Source organism: Choloepus didactylus, chromosome 21, assembly GCF_015220235.1.
Source record: "Choloepus didactylus isolate mChoDid1 chromosome 21, mChoDid1.pri, whole genome shotgun sequence".
Classification (NCBI taxonomy): Eukaryota; Metazoa; Chordata; class Mammalia; order Pilosa; family Megalonychidae; genus Choloepus; species Choloepus didactylus.
The window spans coordinates 16781212-16799007 of record NC_051327.1 but is presented as its reverse complement, the minus strand read 5'-3'; the positions used below and the strand labels follow the sequence as shown (position 1 = coordinate 16799007).

General features: G+C 42.1%; 1 protein-coding gene and 1 pseudogene across 1 annotated transcript in view; one reads left to right on the top strand and one right to left on the bottom strand.

Annotated features, from left to right (window-relative positions):
- Nucleotides 1-5799, bottom strand: part of BAZ1B (bromodomain adjacent to zinc finger domain 1B) — a 74154-nt gene extending 68355 nt beyond the window's left edge. The window contains exon 1 of the mRNA XM_037814174.1: nt 5337-5799. Within this exon, the coding sequence (XP_037670102.1) occupies nt 5337-5443 (107 nt within the window). The 5' untranslated portion in view covers nt 5444-5799. The remainder of the gene's footprint in view (nt 1-5336) is intronic.
- LOC119517161 lies at nt 5638-16383 on the top strand (annotated as a pseudogene).
- The last annotated feature ends 1413 nt before the right edge of the window (nt 16384-17796 follow it).

Here is a 17796-nt window from a genome sequence, read left to right as displayed (position 1 = left end):
GCTCTGCTGTCCTAGAACCACTTGAAATGTGGCTAGTTCAAACTAAGATATACACGGTGGATTTCAAAGAAAAGAATGTAATTTCCTCAATAATTTTTTATATTGATTACATATATTTTTGTAATATAAAATATTTTTGATATATTTTTGATACATTGACTTAAAAAGTATTAAAATTCCACCTTGTAAATGTGGCTACTAAAAATTTTAAATTACATATGGCTCGCATTTTATTTCTATTGGACAGCACGATAAAGTTAGGTTTACATCTCAGAACAAATGCTCTCTGATACTATAAATTCAAGTTTTAATTGTCAAATACTTGCACAGTGATGTTCACAGCAGCATGGTTCACAATAGCCAAAAGATGGAAGAACTCAATTGTCCACCATCAGAAGAATGGATAAACAAAATGTGGATATACCATGGTATATCCATACAATGGAATATTATTCAGCTACAAAAAGAACGAAGTTCTGATACATGCTACAACACGGATCAAGCCTGAAGGTAATATGTGAAAACCAGTACAAAGGAAAAGTATTGCTTGATTTCACTTATATGAAATAACTAGAATATGCAAATTTATAGAGACAAATAGATTACAAATTTCCAGAAGCAGAGGGGTGGGGAATGAGGAGTTAATGTTTAATGGGTGCACATTTTCTGTTTGGGATGATGGCAAAGTTTTGGTAACAATGGTGATGATGGCAGCACATTCTGAATATAATTAATACCACTGAATTGTAGACTTGAAAGCTGTTAAAATGGGAAATTTTATGTTGTATATGCTACCACAATAAAAAATTTAATAGACTAGTCACCTAAATTAAGATTAATTTCAAAAGTCAAAAACTGAGTTTCCTATACCACCACCTAACGATGGGTATTTTTAAGTTTATGTAACTCTGTTCTGGTTATTATTTTGACTTATGCTAAGAGAAAACTGGGGGAAAAATTAATAAGAAACGATGGGGTGGGGGGGGAGCCCATTAGAAGGAAACATAGTCAGCTGCCTCTAAATCCTATTTCAGATTTTAGGTTATCAAAACAAGTCATTCACTCTCAAATAACCACCGAGAGCAAATGCCAATGGAGGTTTTTATGTTCGAGCAACTACTCCATATATAATTGTTGACAAAATGTCAAAGAAATTCTCCAAAGGTTGTGGAAGCTATAAATGTTAAGATACTTTTAAAACCCTGACTATTTCATATGCATATAGTTCTTCATGCATTCAAGAACTACGTCCTTTGCACAATATTCTGGTTCTTTGTTCTCTTCAGCCTTGTAATGACTCTTTCCTTTCAATATAGTTCTTGATAGTCTGAAAAGGAGTAGTCCAGCCAAGGATGGAGGTTAAAAAAGCGTACCTGTGTGGAGCATGCAGGGGTATTGGCCTACCCCACCTCAGTGGTTGCTAACATGACCACAGACATAGGGGACTGGTGGTTTGATGGGTTCAGCCCTCTACCATAGGATTTACCCTTGGGAAGATGGTTGCTGCAAAGGAGAGGCTAGGCCTCCCTATAATTGTGCCTAAGAGCCTCCTCCCATATGCCTCTTTGTTGCTCAGATGTGGCCCTCTCTCTCTAGCTAAGCCAACTTGAAAGGTGAAATCACTGCCCTCCCCCCTACATGGGATCAGACACCCAGGGGAGTGAATCTCCCTGGCAACATGGAATATGACTCCTGGGGAGGAATCTAGACCCGGCATCGTGGGATGGAGAACATCTTCTTGACCAAAAGGGGGATGTGAAAGGAAATGAAATAAGCTTCAGTGGCAGAGAGATTCCAAAAGGAGCTGAGAGGTCACTCTGGTGGGCACTCTTACGCACAATTTAGACAACCCTTTTTAGGTTCTACAGAATTGGGGTAGCTGGTGGTGGATACCTGAAACTATCAAACTACAACCCAGAACCCATGAATCTCGAAGACAACTGTATAAAAATGTAGCTTATGAGGGGTGACAATGGGATTGGGAAGCCATAAGGACCACACTCCACTTTGTCTAGTTTATGGATGGATGAGTAGAAAAATAGGGGAAGGAAACAAACAAACAGACAGACAAAGGTACCCAGTGTTCTTTTTTACTTCAATTGCTCTTTTTCACTTTAATTATTATTCTTGTCATTTTTGGGTGTGTGCTAATGAAGGTGTCAGGGATTGATTTAGGTGATGAATGTACAACTATGTGGTGGTACCGTGAACAATTGAATGTACGATTTGTTTTGTAAAAAAAAAAAAAAAGAACTAGAGAGGAAGTACTGGGGTTTGATGAGAGAAGAAAAGGTGTGAAATAATCTTATGGGAGAACAAATAAACTACAGAAATATGGGAGAAAAAAAAAAAAAGGGTACCTGTAACCCTAAGAGTTCTAAGTGAGAAGATGGCAAATCGGCCTACCCAAGATTTGCCTTTTATCCTATTTTCTCTCTTTGGATCAGTTTATCATTAAGTTAACAATAACTGTAATCTGGCATAACTTGATACTTTAAAAGAAATAAATTATACAAATCAGCAAGAGCTCAGTATTCCAACTGGCCAACTTGCAAGCACAACTTAACTCCATCTACAGCTGCTCAACTCTTAAAATATGCTCTAGTCATTCCTGCCTAGAACCACCACAGATTATCTGTATGTTCTCATAGTCCCCTCATCACTGCACCACCTGAAACTTCCCGTTTACTGATGCTACAAAGGTTATGAACTAGTTTCTAAGCTTTAGGAAATGGGACAGCTGAAACAAAAATATTCTTCTACAGCAGGCAGCTTTTAGCTTCAGTTCTTGCTTAAAACCCATCTGGACTTAAACACAAGTTACAATTTATCATCATCATATTGTCAAATAATCACATCAAGAATTGATTCTGACAGTTAATTTTTTTCCAACTAAGATGCAGTGTTTTTTGCCTGAGATACTACCATAGATTCAAAGCTACAGTACAATAAACATAATCATCAATATGTAACATATAGCACTAGCCACTAAATGCATGCATTATTCAAAACTACCACTCGAAGTTTAATGAAGATGTACAATAATATGTCTTCAAGAATATACCAACCTACAGCTTTAAGACAATAACATAAAATACAAATCTGCTATAGAGTTTGCATACAATCAAAAGGCAGGTATTAGGAGAAAATTAAAGTCCGAAATCCTATTAAAACATAATTGTAAATGTAAATTGAGAACTGGAAATAACACTTCAAATGCAGCTGTTACCCAACTACATACTTGCTCTCCTTAATGAAACCACTAATAATCTAATAAAGAAATATGCCAACCTGCCAACCATATAGTACAACTGTTTAAAAACCATCCTCAAAGTGCTTCCACTTGTAGCACTTCCCAAGGGAGCAATCTTCCCCCAATATGTAATACAATTTAAGAACTCCTTTATTAAAAGGGTTCTAAATACTGGTATGGGAAATAAAAAATGAATAATTTTTATTAAATAAATACCACTTAAAAAGTTTCAGGTTTCAGTTTTCAACTACCATAAAGAGAAACTCCCCATATATATAATAACGTTTCAATGATTTCGCTAAATGATACTGAAAAGGACTGTGTTGCCAGCCCTAAATTAGCTATTTTCTACATGGCTCGGTATCTTTATTACAGATTTAGAACTTATTTTTTCTCTATTGGATGTTTCTCATTCTCCACCACCACAAGACCTGAAAAGTTAACATCTATTAATATTAACATGTGTATAACCATCAACAGCTCAAAACATGACATTTTATAAGGATGTGTCAGATTCCCACAAGTAAATTCTTACTCCAATGATGTTTTGGAATGTTATAAAAGGAAGTAGGGTACCCTCAGAATACTATTGTATTTAGCAGAGCTAGAGGAGTTCTCCAAAGCTTTCTGCAAGTCTTAATAAGACTTCCAACCCTGACCCCTTAAATGAAGCTTATCTACTGACATAAAAAGTAGATTAACATTTAAATGAGTTAAAACCAAAGAAGTAGCATTGCATGTTCCCTTGATTTACTTACTGGGATGAGACAGAAAAATTACTGGACTCTACTCCTGATTCGGTCATTACTTACCGAGAGTGAGGTCTTTTCCAAATCAGCCTCAACTCTCTGGGCCCACTAAAGACATGGACCCCACCAGCCAAGATCCATCTCAGCTCCAAGATGCTACAGTTATATTTCTTCTGGAGCCTTTCTACAATATGGACTCATTTTCCATGTCCCTCTGTGTGTAAGTACCCAACATTCACCAACTGCCCTCGAACACAAATGAGATTATCCTATAAAGCATTACATTAAAGCCAGGATCAAAGAGACATGAAATTGCTCACATGGACACCTACCCCTACACAGAAGCAAGAAGAAACTACTAGATCAAGTCCTTCCAAAGGGAAAGGGCTGATAAAACTAACAATACATTATTTTTCACTCTTGAGGCTTTCAGTACATTAGGAAATGTTCAGAGATCTGTTATTTACTTATTTGCATTGAAGCTTCAAAAAGGATTCATCTGACATCCATAAAGAAAGGTAAATAAGTCTTTCAACTTCCCATTCAAAGACTATGCTTGCCTAAGAAACCTTAATGTTCAGAAGAGGAAGGTTCCTATGTAAAACGTCAGCCCCACGTTCCTAATACATAGCCACAGAAACTTTAAGCATGCTTTGCTATTTTATTCCATCATGAAAAAGAACTTAAAAATAAATACCAGTCTCCTCCTAAATCTCAAAAATTTCAAATCTGTGATGCCCAGAGAAGGCAGGCATCAATCAGCTCCTCCCAAAATGCTTCACTCCAACCTAACTTTTCCTCCCTTTCCTCTAAGTCAGGAAATTCATTCTAGGTTTTGTGCCTGTCAGTTCATCGCCGGCCTACAGTCCAGTCGGGAAGGGAAAAAAAAAGTGTCCCCTTGGAGACGGGGGTCAAAAGCAGTCGAGACTTGTACGAACCGGGCCCACGAGGCCACGCGAATACAATTTCATAAAACTTACCCAGAAATAATTAAAAAAAAAAAGACACAGCAAAGGAAACCCGGCTGCTCCCCGGGTACTTACGGCCTAAGGCCAACTCGGGGAGTCGCTCCGCGGCCGCGAGGCCCGGGGATAAAGTGAGGAGCCGGCGCCAAGGCGCAGGACGGCGAGCGCGGGGCTCCGGGCGGCTCGGCCGGCGCCCCCCGCCCCGGCGAATGGCGGGCTAGGGCCCAGCTGCAGGCCCGCCGGGGTCGGGCGCGCTGACAGCTGCCGAGGCGCGGCGCCGCGCGGCTCCCCGGGCCCGCCGAGCCCCCCGGCCCACGCCACCCTGGCCCACCCCACGGGCGGCCTGCCGGCGCGCCGGGGAAAGGATACTCCCGGGTGCGGAAGGCCTCCTGCGTGTGCGGAATAGTGAAGAGCGGCTCCTCTCCGGGAAGCGGCTTCACCAGCGGGAAGGGCTTGCGGCCCAGGAGCGGCGCCATCGCGGCGGCGGCCTTTCTCTGCGGCGCCCTGGTCAGCGGCAAGGAAGGCAGCGGCGGCCCCTCGGAGAGCCCGCGGCGCCACACTAGGCCCAGCGGCCGGAGCGAGCGCCGCGCTCCCGGGGGTGGGGGGGGGAGGGGTGATAGGGCGGCGCGAACTCCGGCTCCCTCAGTGCTAGCGCGGCCGCGCAAGATCCATGCAGCGCAACGCGAAGGCACAGAACTCCCGCGCCCGCCTCTGCGCCGCCCGGCAGCCTCCGGCCAACCTTCGCTCCAGGCCCCCGAGTCCTGCAATCACGACTCCTCCTCAGCGGCACCAGAGGAAATTATTGAAAAATGGCGGGAGATTCCCCTCCTCCCCCCGGCCCGGCCAGTGCGCACACTAACTTGCTCCCCTGTGGCGCCGGTGGCTAATACTCCAATAGGCGGAGAGCTGGTCAGCGCTCGCGGCCTATTGGCTCAGGGAAGCTGCCGCTCTGTGCCTGGGACCCACCCCCTTTCCCCTGCTGCGTAGTTGGGTTGCAGCGCACTAGAGGGCAGTATGAAGAGGTGAAAGGTCGCGTTATGTAAGCGCCGGTGACAGGCGGGCGGGCTTCCAGCGGGGTAGTTGAAAGTAACGGACAATTGGGGACCAAGAGGCCGAGAACTCAAGGGGGGTCAGGCCCGGGAGGTCCCCTCACATATACAGACACTGCGCCATCTGTCACCGAGGCGACATCGACATCCGGGCACCACTGTCCGTGTGGTGCGCCAGAGGGGGGAGGGGGAGCGCGCGGCCAGGGGCTTTGTCTTTTCCCTTGTGCTCCGCCCCCTTCTTAAAGGAGCCGCGCTGGGCCACGCCCGGGACGCGCGATTTTGGGATGTGACGCGAGGAGGGGTTGGCGGGAAGTAACCCCCAAGACCTGATCCAAGCGAAGGTTCTACTGAAGGACAACTTGAGCCCCAGCGTTGCTCACCCCGAAGTTAGCTTGTTCAGGACAAGAGTGGGTAATTAAGGTCTGGATTATACTTGTTTCTGCGCACTCAAGGGGCTTGCTGGAAAGAATGTAGAAGCTTCCTTGGAAAGATATATTTATGGGCATATCTATAGATACTTCCATTGTTCAAATAATATTCACTAGCATTTATGATATTCCAGGGTGCTATGGGGGTAGGGGTAAGACACAGGGACTGTTGTAAAATAATAACAAACAATCACAGTTCTGGGTGGTGAGCGCTGTAGAAAGTGCAAAGAAAGAAAGAAGCAGTAACTACAGGAAGCACACAGTAAGATATGCAAAATGTGTTTGCATATCCAACACCATCAGAAACAAGCTCATTAAATTCTCTCCCTATTAAATTTTTCCGCTTGGCTCAAAGCTCTCCACGGTCTGGCCCCAGAACACACTTTCCCAGCCTGTTCTTCAACAGGGCTGGACTGCTAAGTGTCCTCTGAATGCAGACTGTGAAGACCAGACCCTTATCTCCTCTTTTTGCCCCAAGGAGAGAAGAAAACCTTCTTATGAGGAAAGTTCTAGCTCTGCCACCGCCTCTGCCACGCCTCCTGTGATCACCTAGCAGAGAAGGGAGCTCGTCTTCCTTCAGTAACCATTTCTTCCAAGCGGAGGAGAAGCCTTCTCATAGTTGTCTGTGAAAAGATAAATAAGCATTCACTAGGCAGAGAAATGAGGGATGGACACTGTAGGCAGTGCAAAGACTGTGTAAGTTCAGGACAGTGTGGCTAACACCTAGGAGTTTTGAGGCAGAAAGTGAGGAGAGATGAACTTGGTGAAGGAAGTGATGGTGGACAGTTAGATGGGAATTGCAGTAGTTGGTGGCAGTTTGCCAGCAAACTCCAATGCAACAAGATCAGTGGGGATAAAAGGGCAAGAAAGGTTTGGGAGGTATAGACAGGGTGACTAATGGGTGGACATTAGCAGGACTAGATACTTAGCAAACCTCATATGTTTAGAGCACCAGCAGAGTAAGGGCCCCCAAAACATTAAAGAACAAGTTTTTGGAAAAAAACAAAAAATCTGATATTTCAAAAAAGCATCTAATTCCACTTGAAAACTAGACACCATAATGATTTCAGTGCTTGGAATCTCCAGGCTGTCATCCAGCCCTGGTGTTGAAGGGGAGGCAGGGGTCTAAGATAGGAGAATTCAGCCACAGGAACCTAGAGGATACAGTCTTGGTTTGCCAAGGCTGCTAAGAAAATACCACACAATGGGTTGACTTCAACAACAGGATTTTATTGCCTCGTGTTGTGGGGGCTAGAAGTCCAAAATCAAGTTCTTGACAGGCCATGCTTTCTCTCAGGGTCTGTAGCATTCTGATGCTGGCTGGGCATCATCCATGGGGTACCTTGGCTTGCCTCTCTGCATCCATCATGTGCTCATTTCCCTCTCTTGTCCTGCTGCTTTGGACTTCTGGCTTCTCCTGACTCTGGCTTCCACTGGCTGACTGCATCTGAAATACCTCTTTATAAGGCCTCCAGTGAAGCAATTAAGATTCAATTTGGCTACACTTTAATAATAACATCTTCACAAGGTCCTATGTACAAATAGGTTCACACTCACAAGATTAAGACTTCCACCTGTCTTTACGGAAGACACGATTCAATCTGGAGAACCATCCAGAAAACAGTTGGAAATTCTGAGGAGGAGCTGAGGAGGGAGGTAGAAGCTGGAGGTGGAGTTTCGTGAGCATCACCTATCAGCTGGGGCCCCAGGACCAACAAGTTGGAGCTAATGAGGGGCTCCCAAAATAAGGAGCAGTGCTTGTTTTGGAGAGGTGGAATTATGGTTCATTTTTTCTTCTTCTTATATTTTTCTGTATTTTTCAATCAGCTTTTCTGATTGAAATAATACATAGTGATTATTAATTTTATGATATAAAAGAATAAACTTTAACATGACTTGTTAGGTGGATGTCCTCCATTTTTATGGGTCAAATTTGCAATCAATGAGCTGATTAACACAAGATTTTGACATATGGCTGGAAGTCATCAAAAACAAACAAACAGACGGACAGACTGAGTTAACACACTAGTCAGTTTACTGCTCTAAAATTTTCATTGACTCCAGTTACCTACAAAACCCCTCAGTCTATTTGAGTTTACTCTTCCCATCGAGTCTTAGGGCTCCTAATTCCCAGTGTGCCAGTTTGGATGTATTCTGTCCCCCAAAATGCCATTATCTTTGATGCAATCTTGTGAAGGCAGACTGTATTAGTGTTGATTAGGTTGGAACCTATTGATTGAGTGTTTCCATGGAGATGTGAATCAATCAATTGTGGGCAAGACTTTGATTGGATAATTTCCGTGGAGGTGTTACCCCACCCATTCAGGGTGGGTCCGAATTAAATCACTGGAGCCATATAAATGAGCTGTCAAACAGAAGGAGCTCAGCGCAGCTGTGAGTGACATTTTGGAGAGCAGCTAAGAGTGACATTTTGGAGAGAGCTGCAGCTAAGACAGGACAAAATGCCCCAAGCACAACATTTTGGAGAATGCCATTTTGAAACGCAACCTGGGAGCAAGCAGATGGCCGCCTTCCGAGCTAACAGAGGTTTTCCAGACGCCAACAGCCATCCTTCGGTAAAGGTACCCTGTTGTTATGCTTTACCTTGGACACTTTATGGCCTTAAGACTGTAACTTTGTAACCAAATAAACCCCCTTTATAAAAGCCAATCCATTTCTGGTATTTTGCATAATGGCAGCATTAGCAAACCAGAACACCCAGCAAGCCCCAACTGGACCACTTCCTCCCGATTCCCAGGATGCTTTGTGCTCCCCTACCCCCGCCAGAAATGTTCTTCTTTCTCCTCTATGCATCTGAATCCTACATTTTTTTTCCAGTGCTTTTTCCTTATTGTTAGAGCCCACATCCCCTTTCAATGAATTTTCCAGGTTTTTTCTTTAAACATCAGCTTAGCGTAATTTGTTGTTGAATGTTTTCTCTCCCAACATGTGAACAAGCAAAGTTAATAATAAATAGCAGAAGTTAAAATCTGTAGTTTCCAGGTAACTGTACCAGACCTGCTACCTATCTGGCCGAGTCAGTCTGCTTAGTCAGCTATGGCTGCTTAGCCGCAGGAATAACACTACCCAAAAATGCCTAGCGCCTTTCCCTATGCCAGTCCCCACTGGATAGTTTTATGCTGTGAGCTCATCAGCAGGGCTGGTTTGGGGGACCTGGGCCGTGTGGAGCTCTGCCCTGCCACATACATATCCATTCTGTATTGATGCTGCCACAACTCTTAGGCAGTTCCAGTTTCCAGCTGGCCTTTTCCCCTGCCTGTCCTGTTGGTTCCTCAAATTCAAATCATCCGAAACCCACAGTCTTGTCATCTCCTTCCCCTCATCATCTGCATTGTCTGGGTGAATTTATTTCTGTTGATGGCCCCACCTTCCTCTCAACCATGCAGGCTCAGCGTTCACTTGCCTTCTGAGCTGTGCAGCCACAAGCACAACCAGATGCCGTCAGTTCTCCATGCCTAAAATCTTAAACTATTTCCCCTTCCTACATCCCCACAGAATTCTACTTTAGGCCTTAATTATTTTAGGCCCAAATTACTATGATGATGATTTTTTCCGTTAAACATATTCTTGCATTATATGAAAATTATATATTTTCCGTGGTAAAATGAACATAGTTCCCAAAAGAAACATGTAAATGTAATTCAAAAATAGTTCTACAAGTTGTCACCAAAAATGTTAGTGCCCTCAGTGCTATCCCTACTCTGCTTCTTACTTTCCGAGGCATCCATTTTCTTTTCTTTTTTTTTAGTTCAGTTTTATTGAGATATATTCACATATTATACAATCATACAAAGTGTACAATCAACTGTTCACAGTACCATCATATAGTTGTGCATTCATCATCCCAATCTATTTTTTTAACAGTTTCCTTATACCAAAAAAAAGCAAGAATGAGAATAAAAAATAAAAGTAAAAAAGAACACCCAAATCATCTCCCCTGCCACCCTATTTTTCACCCAGTTTTTGTCCCCATTTGTCTACTCATCCATCCATACAGTGGTTAAAGGGAGTGTGATCCACGAGGTTTTCTTCAAGAGTCAAGGCTACTGGGTTGCAGTTTGATAGTTTCAGGTATTCACTTCTAGCTATTCCAATACGTTGAAACCTAAGAAGAGTTATCTATAGAGTGCATAAGAGTGCCCACCAGAGTGACCTTTCAACTCCTTTTGGAATCTCTCAGCCACTGAAACTTTATTTTGTTTCATTTCGCATCCCCCTTTTGGTCAAGAAGATGTTCTCAATCCCATGATGTCACGTCCAGATTCATCCCCAGGAGTCATATCCTGTGTTGCCAGGAGATTTACACCCCTGGGAGTCAGGTCCCATGTAGGGGGGAGGGCAGCGAGTTCACCTGCTGAGTTGGCTTAGCTAGAGAGAGCCAGGCATCCATTTTCAACTCATTACACTGTTTCTTCCGGTATTTACCTCCATATTTCTAAATAACACATATATACTGTTATTTTTTAGTTTTAAAGTTTTACATATCGGGTGTTGACTTTCTTCAGTGGAAAATAATGACTCTCCCACATTCACACACATATAAACATCTTGCTAAAATAATTATGCTGAAATTGGTTAAATCAATAGTCAGTGTATACGTTATGATTATTATTCACAGATGATCCAGGTGTTGAACTGATTACAGTTCTTTTCTTATATACCTTTTGCTTTCCCTGGATTGCTCCAGTCTGTTTGCTTATTGAGTGATCTATCCTCAGATGGACAGATCTGCAAATCTCCTCTCAATACATCTATGGAACACTGTTACAATGTGTCTCCCTGCTTCTCCTCTGTGTTCTCCGTGGCATCTTGCACATTTGCTGCTAAAATGTGTCTCTCCCATTTCACAGCTCCCAAAGTTTGGCTTCCTACACTAAACTCTTTGGACTGATCTTCAAGGCCCACCACAGTCTGTCCTCAATTTTTCTATTTCTTCCCTCAAATTCTTTACTCTTTACAAAAACTAGGTTGCTAGGTTTCTAAATACCTTTCCCCACTAACAGGATCCAGAGCTCCTGGGAGAAATGACTGATTTCAGACCTAGGGCTGGTAAAGTTCATCTGTCTGGAACACTCTGTTGTGCCTGAGAGTAAGAAATCACACAGATAATGATGGGGACACATCAAAAAGACACAGGAGCCAGCATGAAGGGACTCTAATGGGGCAAATCCGGGACAATCTGAACATAAAAAAAGTGACGGTAATGGATTATCACGCTCTGAGTATAAAGAGAATCCATGAGCCTGTAGCAATACTCGGGGTAGGGGGTGGGGATGGTCAGGAACAGAAGTGGAGAGGGGAGAAGGGAGAGCTGTTATTTACAGAAGGCTGTCAGTGAATCAATGTAGGAAGAATGATAGATTCAGAAAAGGTTACACCTTTGCAACCTCGAGTGAAGTAATTAATTCAGAAAAAGATCATCGATGGATCCCAAAATCATTGAATGAAAGGCTGTTGGGGAATGGGCTCAGAATATCACCCCCCAGATTATTTATTAATCACAAAGTTACAAAAGAATCCTAAAGCTAGAGACATCTGGCAGACGCCACCTTAGCCAAGAGATCCAGCTTGGCCTTGCCAACAATGGGACAAACTGACAGTATGTGCCTCCTGATATGAGTCAGGGAGGTCACAACTTCACCTCTGTAGTACTTTTTTTTTTAAATCTCTGTAGTATTTCTTTCAAAAATGTTTAACCTGAATCCTTTTTTAAAACAAAAATCAGATAAATCCATATTGTGGGGCATTCTACAAATAATTGTTTGGACCCTTCAAAAACATCAGCAACATGAAAGACACCCCACTTTCCTAAATAGGTTCTACATTAAAGGAGACTACAGAGTCATAACAAAATGCAGTGTGTAATCCTAGATTAGGTCCTGGACAGGGGGGAGGGAGCTGCAGCAGGCCAGGGGAACGATGGAAAAGGACATTATTGGGACAGTTGGGGGGATTTAAATATATTCATATTAGATAATAGTATTGTATTAATATTAAATTTCTTGCATGTGATAATGGTACCCTGGTTATGTTGGGAAATGTCTTGCTCTTAGGAGATACAAGCTCAAGTGTTTAGTGGTAAAATGTCATGATGATGGCAACTTATTTTCAAGTTGTTAGGTTTTTTTGACCAGGAAGAGAAGAGACCAAAACTCCACCAAGAGAGCTTCAGTGTGCAGCTGGGCGCCTGCGGGCTGAAGTCTAAGATGGCGACCGCCCGGGGCGAGGGGAGCGGTAGGGTTTATACGGGATGGTTGCTGGCAGGAAGTTCTTGTCTAGAGAAAGGGGAACTGGCATGTTCTCATTGGCTGGTTTAAATTTTGAATGTTACTGCAGGGTTGCAGCTGCCAAAGGGCGGGGTTCTGACTAACACAAGTAATGCAGGAAAAAAAAAAAGAAAAAAGAACAAGAACGCATATTGAGATAAAAAAATAAATATGGCAAAGTATTAATAATTGGTGAATCTAGGTGAAGGGTGTGCACGTTTTTATTGAACCATGCTTACAACTTTCTGTGGCTTTGATTTTTTCAAAATAAGAAGTTGGCAAAACTAGAAATCTTGTTAGCTGGTGTTCCAGTTTGCTAATGCTGCCATGATGCAAATACCAGAAATGAATTGGCTTTGATAAAGGGAGTTTTATTTGGTTACAGAGTTATAGTCCTAAGACCTTAAAAGTGTCCAAACTAAGGCATCAACAATAGGGTACCTTCACTGAAGAATGGCCAGTGGCGTCTGTAACACCTCTGTCAGCTGGGAAGGCATGCGGCTGGTGTCTTCTTCCTTTACTCCCAGGTTGTGTTTCAAAATGGCATTCTCCAAAATGTTGCTCTTGGGGCATTTTGTCCTTTCTTAGCTTCTCCGGAGCAAACTCTGGGCTAGCATCTCCAAAGTGTCAGCAAAAGTCTGCTTTCAATGGCCGTCTCCAAAATGTCTCTCTCAGCTGCAGCACTGAACTCCTTCTGTCTGAGCTCTTGTAGGGCTCCAGTGATTTAATTAAGACCTACCCTGAATTGGTGGGGTCAAATCTCCATGGAAACATTCAATCAAGAGGTCACACCCTAATCAAAAAGATTAATAACTCTGCCCCCACACGATTGGATTACAACATGGCTTTTGAGGGGACATAATACATCCAAACCGGCACAACTGGTTATTCCCTACACACACACCCCACTTTGCTGCCTCAGTCCATTTGCTCAGGCTCTCTGCTCTGAATGGTCTTTCCTCATTGTCCCCTCACATCACAACAGTTTTTGGGGCCCAACTCAAATGTCACCTCTTCTACAAAGCCTTCTATAACTGTTAAGTCTCCAAATTCTTCTCTGGACCTAGCAGTCCTCTACTCTCACCACCCTCCATGTGGCACACTCCTTTCTACTTTCTCTCTCACCAGGCTATAAGCTCCTTCAGGAGCTTAAGGCAGAGGTCAGGTGTCTACTAGTTGTACCTTCCAGAAATCCCAGGGTATGTTTTCAACAACTATTTGTAAAATAAATAACTGTCATTTTCATACATGATGAATAACTTAGGCATGGAACCCTAATCCCACACACTCAACTTTTCTGGACTCCAAAGTCTTCTTGTGCAAAATTCATCAAGCTGTCTTGATCTTTAGTGTTCACCTCTATTAGTTAGGCATGCTATGAATTTTCCATTATGATTCTAATGTGCACGTGCATTGGGCCTGTCCCATCCAGAGGGAATTTACAAGTTATTTATAAATAACTTATGGTCAGTCCTTGACTTCTCCTCCTTTATGATTCTTCTCATTCTCCCAACCCTTAGCCCAGCAAGCTTCCAGGATGGTGGTGGAGGTTGCTAGCCTGAATTCTAGGAAGTGGTAGTGACGTGGAAGTCGATGGAAGAGAATGGTTGCTAGTGCACATTTTTCATCGCCCTACATGCTCCTTTGTGGGCCTGTGCTACAGCCCTCACTACGCTACATTCAGTCCAGTTCCATGGAGACGCCCCTCTCCCCAGCCAGTCTACTAGGTCCCACAGGGCTGGCATTCCTCACCTCCCTTCTTGTCCTCACCTGGTCACACAGTCAACATGGAAGCCAAGGGCTCAACGCCCCGTGCTATTTTTCTCTTCTGCTTCCTTTTTCATTTCTATAAATCTGTTTTTCATTTATAGGAATTCTATTTGGTTCTTTTTTTCAAATCTGCCTTATGGTTTCTTATACCTTCATTATACTTTCAACACTTTTGTTTATTTAAACACACATTAAGACATATTTATTTTAGGTACCACACACAATAATTCCAGTATCTGTGATGCTCAGTTGATAACTTTATGAAAGTACATGTTATGTTAAACTTTTAAACAAACCAGGGGTGGCCAATCAGGCCAGCAAAACTTGGATTCTAGTCTCATCTGTGATACCTGAAACCTTAGTTGACCCATATAAGAAATGATAGGAATCACTTCAGGGGGAATATGATACTGAAATGAAATTCTTGAACATATACAATGTAGAATTCTTTTCAACCATGGCTCTGTTATTTTCCTTGGGAATTAGAACAAAAAGGAACTCATGGACAGAAAGTACATGTGTGGTTGTCAGAGATATCTGGGGGAGGGAGAAATGGGGAGTGATGGCTTCATGGGTTCAGGGTTTTCAATTTGGGATGGGGAAAAAGTTCTGGAACTAGATAGTGATGATTGCTGCACAACTTAATACTAATTTAAAAAGGTTAAAATGATAAATTTATGTTACGTGTATTTTACCACAATTTTTTAAAAAGTAAAAAATAAAGAAATAAACAAAAAGGAGAAAGTCTTGAATCCCTCCTGAGGATCTGGAGCTGTGGGAAACACATCCACTGGTTTGTGTACAGTGCACACAGGGACGGAAGTATAATTACGTGACACCTTCAAGGGAAGTCTCCAAATTATTTTCATCAGAAAGTGCACTGCAGGAGTAGGAAAACTGGCAGGACACAGGCCACAGTGACTCCCCGAGCACTCAGCCACCCCCCCCCAACCCCTACCTCTGCAAACTTTAAGAATGAAGCACTTGGAATATCCTGAAGCTGGCAGTGTTGGAACAGTCCAGTGAGCCTTGCTCCAAAGCTCCGCCTTCGCTTGAAACCCAGCTTTGCCCGGCGCCCTAGACCCGTGTGAGCCCCTCATGGCAGATCCGTCCCAAAGGCCCACATGGGGTGGGCGCAGTGCAATGTATGATGATCAATAAACTGGATACGGCAATGTGGCTTTCTCGCTTGTTCACAGTTGACTGCTCTGCTCTGTTTGTTCTGCTTCTTCTTGGGTTGCATGAAGCAGCAAGCTTTACCAACATGCTTTGCTGGCAAATGCTCTTACCAGTGCTTTGAGGCTGCACCAACGATAACCACACTTCAGTTAAGCACAGTGCTCCTGGCCCGGGCATTGTTAGAGGACAGCTGCCACTGTCTCTTGTATTCTCTCATCTTTGTCAACTCCTGCCCAGTCACAAACAGTATTTTCCCAGTCCTGTTATTCTCTTTGCTTCATGCTGCCACATATACTAAAAAGGTCCTTGATGCAAAGGGTTCAAATAGTTTACCTTGGCTGAGATCTGTCTTGGATAAATTAAGTGCTAATGAACAGAATATTCCGAAATTCATTGCTTGTAATGAAATATTCTTGATGCCTGCTACAGTTTTTATGCTTTTTAGTGGCCAAGGAAGTTACTGCAGCCTTTTATATACTTCAGATGTCTTACTGTTCAATATTCCTCTCCAAGAAACCCACATTGCCAGATCTTGTTTAATGAACTGAGGACTGATGTTGAACACATAATAATGAAACCTGCTTGCCCACCGTTTGTGAGAAGACTTTGTCTCCAGAGCATTGCCTTTATAAGCAGACTGGCACCCACAGTTGCGCAGTTCAACATTCAGTTATATATTATCAGCAGCTGGTACTTCTGCTAGGGGTTTGTAAATTCCAGGTGTTACACTGACCTCAATTCAATTTAAATGATTTACCTAAATGCATCTCAATAGAGAAATAATCATTTTCCTGGCATGTTAAATCAAGCCTTTTAAAAAGTTTCCAAGAAAATTTTATTGTGCTGTGTAGCTAATGGTTAAGGAAGTTTATATCTTGTGATAAATGTACCACATTCTTTTTAGATGTTCTGCCTATATCACTAAGTACATTTTTTTCTCTTATAAAAATAGCTTTTAAATTTGTTTTAATCTAGTAGGTAGTCTGAGTTTATATCCAGCATGGGTTCATTATGGTAATATTAATATATGTGCCACTTCAGTATCTTTTGAGACAGTATTCTTTTGCCATCAGTAATTTTGGCTGATGATTTTTACAGAACTTTCTACTGTATTTAATTTCAAATTGTTATTAGATTGACTTTGTGCTGCTTTAATAGGGCAGATTTAATCGGATGTACCTTTGTAAGAGCTATTCTATATTTATTCTATGACCTTCCAAACTTTATTTTCACAGTACATATATTTAAAAAGGCTCAATTGTAAACTTGTTAGCCAACAGGTAAATATAATGAGGTCACTTGACCATTTTACACCAGAAAACAGTAAGTCACAGCTGTCCTTTCAAAGACCCACTGGGTAACAATTATGAAAAAGAAAATCCTTTTACAAATGTGGACACACAGGTTATTGGTATTATTATAGTTTGTAGAATTACCTAGTTCAGGTTCTTGACTCCTAATTTTCTTGGTTTCTTAGGATTGAATTTTCATAGATAAATCCAGCAGTCCAGATGCCTTTTGAAAGGAATATAACTGAAGATGAGTATAAGTCCACATGGCTATCCTTGGTGTCTATTCTGAAATAATAATGAAGACTATCCCACAGATTACCTATTTACCCATCAAATCTGATTTAACAGGTTAAATGGAAAGGTTTATAGGTAAAGTAATTGATTGGGAGTTGGGTCAGAGGAGGAGTTGTGGGAGAATAGTGTGTATTTCAGTCATGTAATGCACAGGTAAATTTGGAAGAACTGGATATATTATACAGCTGTGATTTGGGTTGTAGAAAATGTTAAATCTTGTTTATTCAGCTTCCATGAACTCCTTTATAAAATTCATTCTGATCTTTATTATTGTTGCATATTTGGAAATGTTTAAAACATTACAAAATTGTAATACAGAATAACTAATGGTTTTTGTAACCAATTTTCTTCTGTCTGCATGTGATTTGGATTTATTGAATACATTCATTAGTACATCTTATCAATAACATCAGTTTTCTTCTTGTTCAACCCCCTAATGTAGACAAGGTGATAATTCTTTTGAAAAAATTTACAAAAAATCTACTTGGTAGCTCTTATTTGCTTGAACTCAACTGTAACCAGCTATTTTT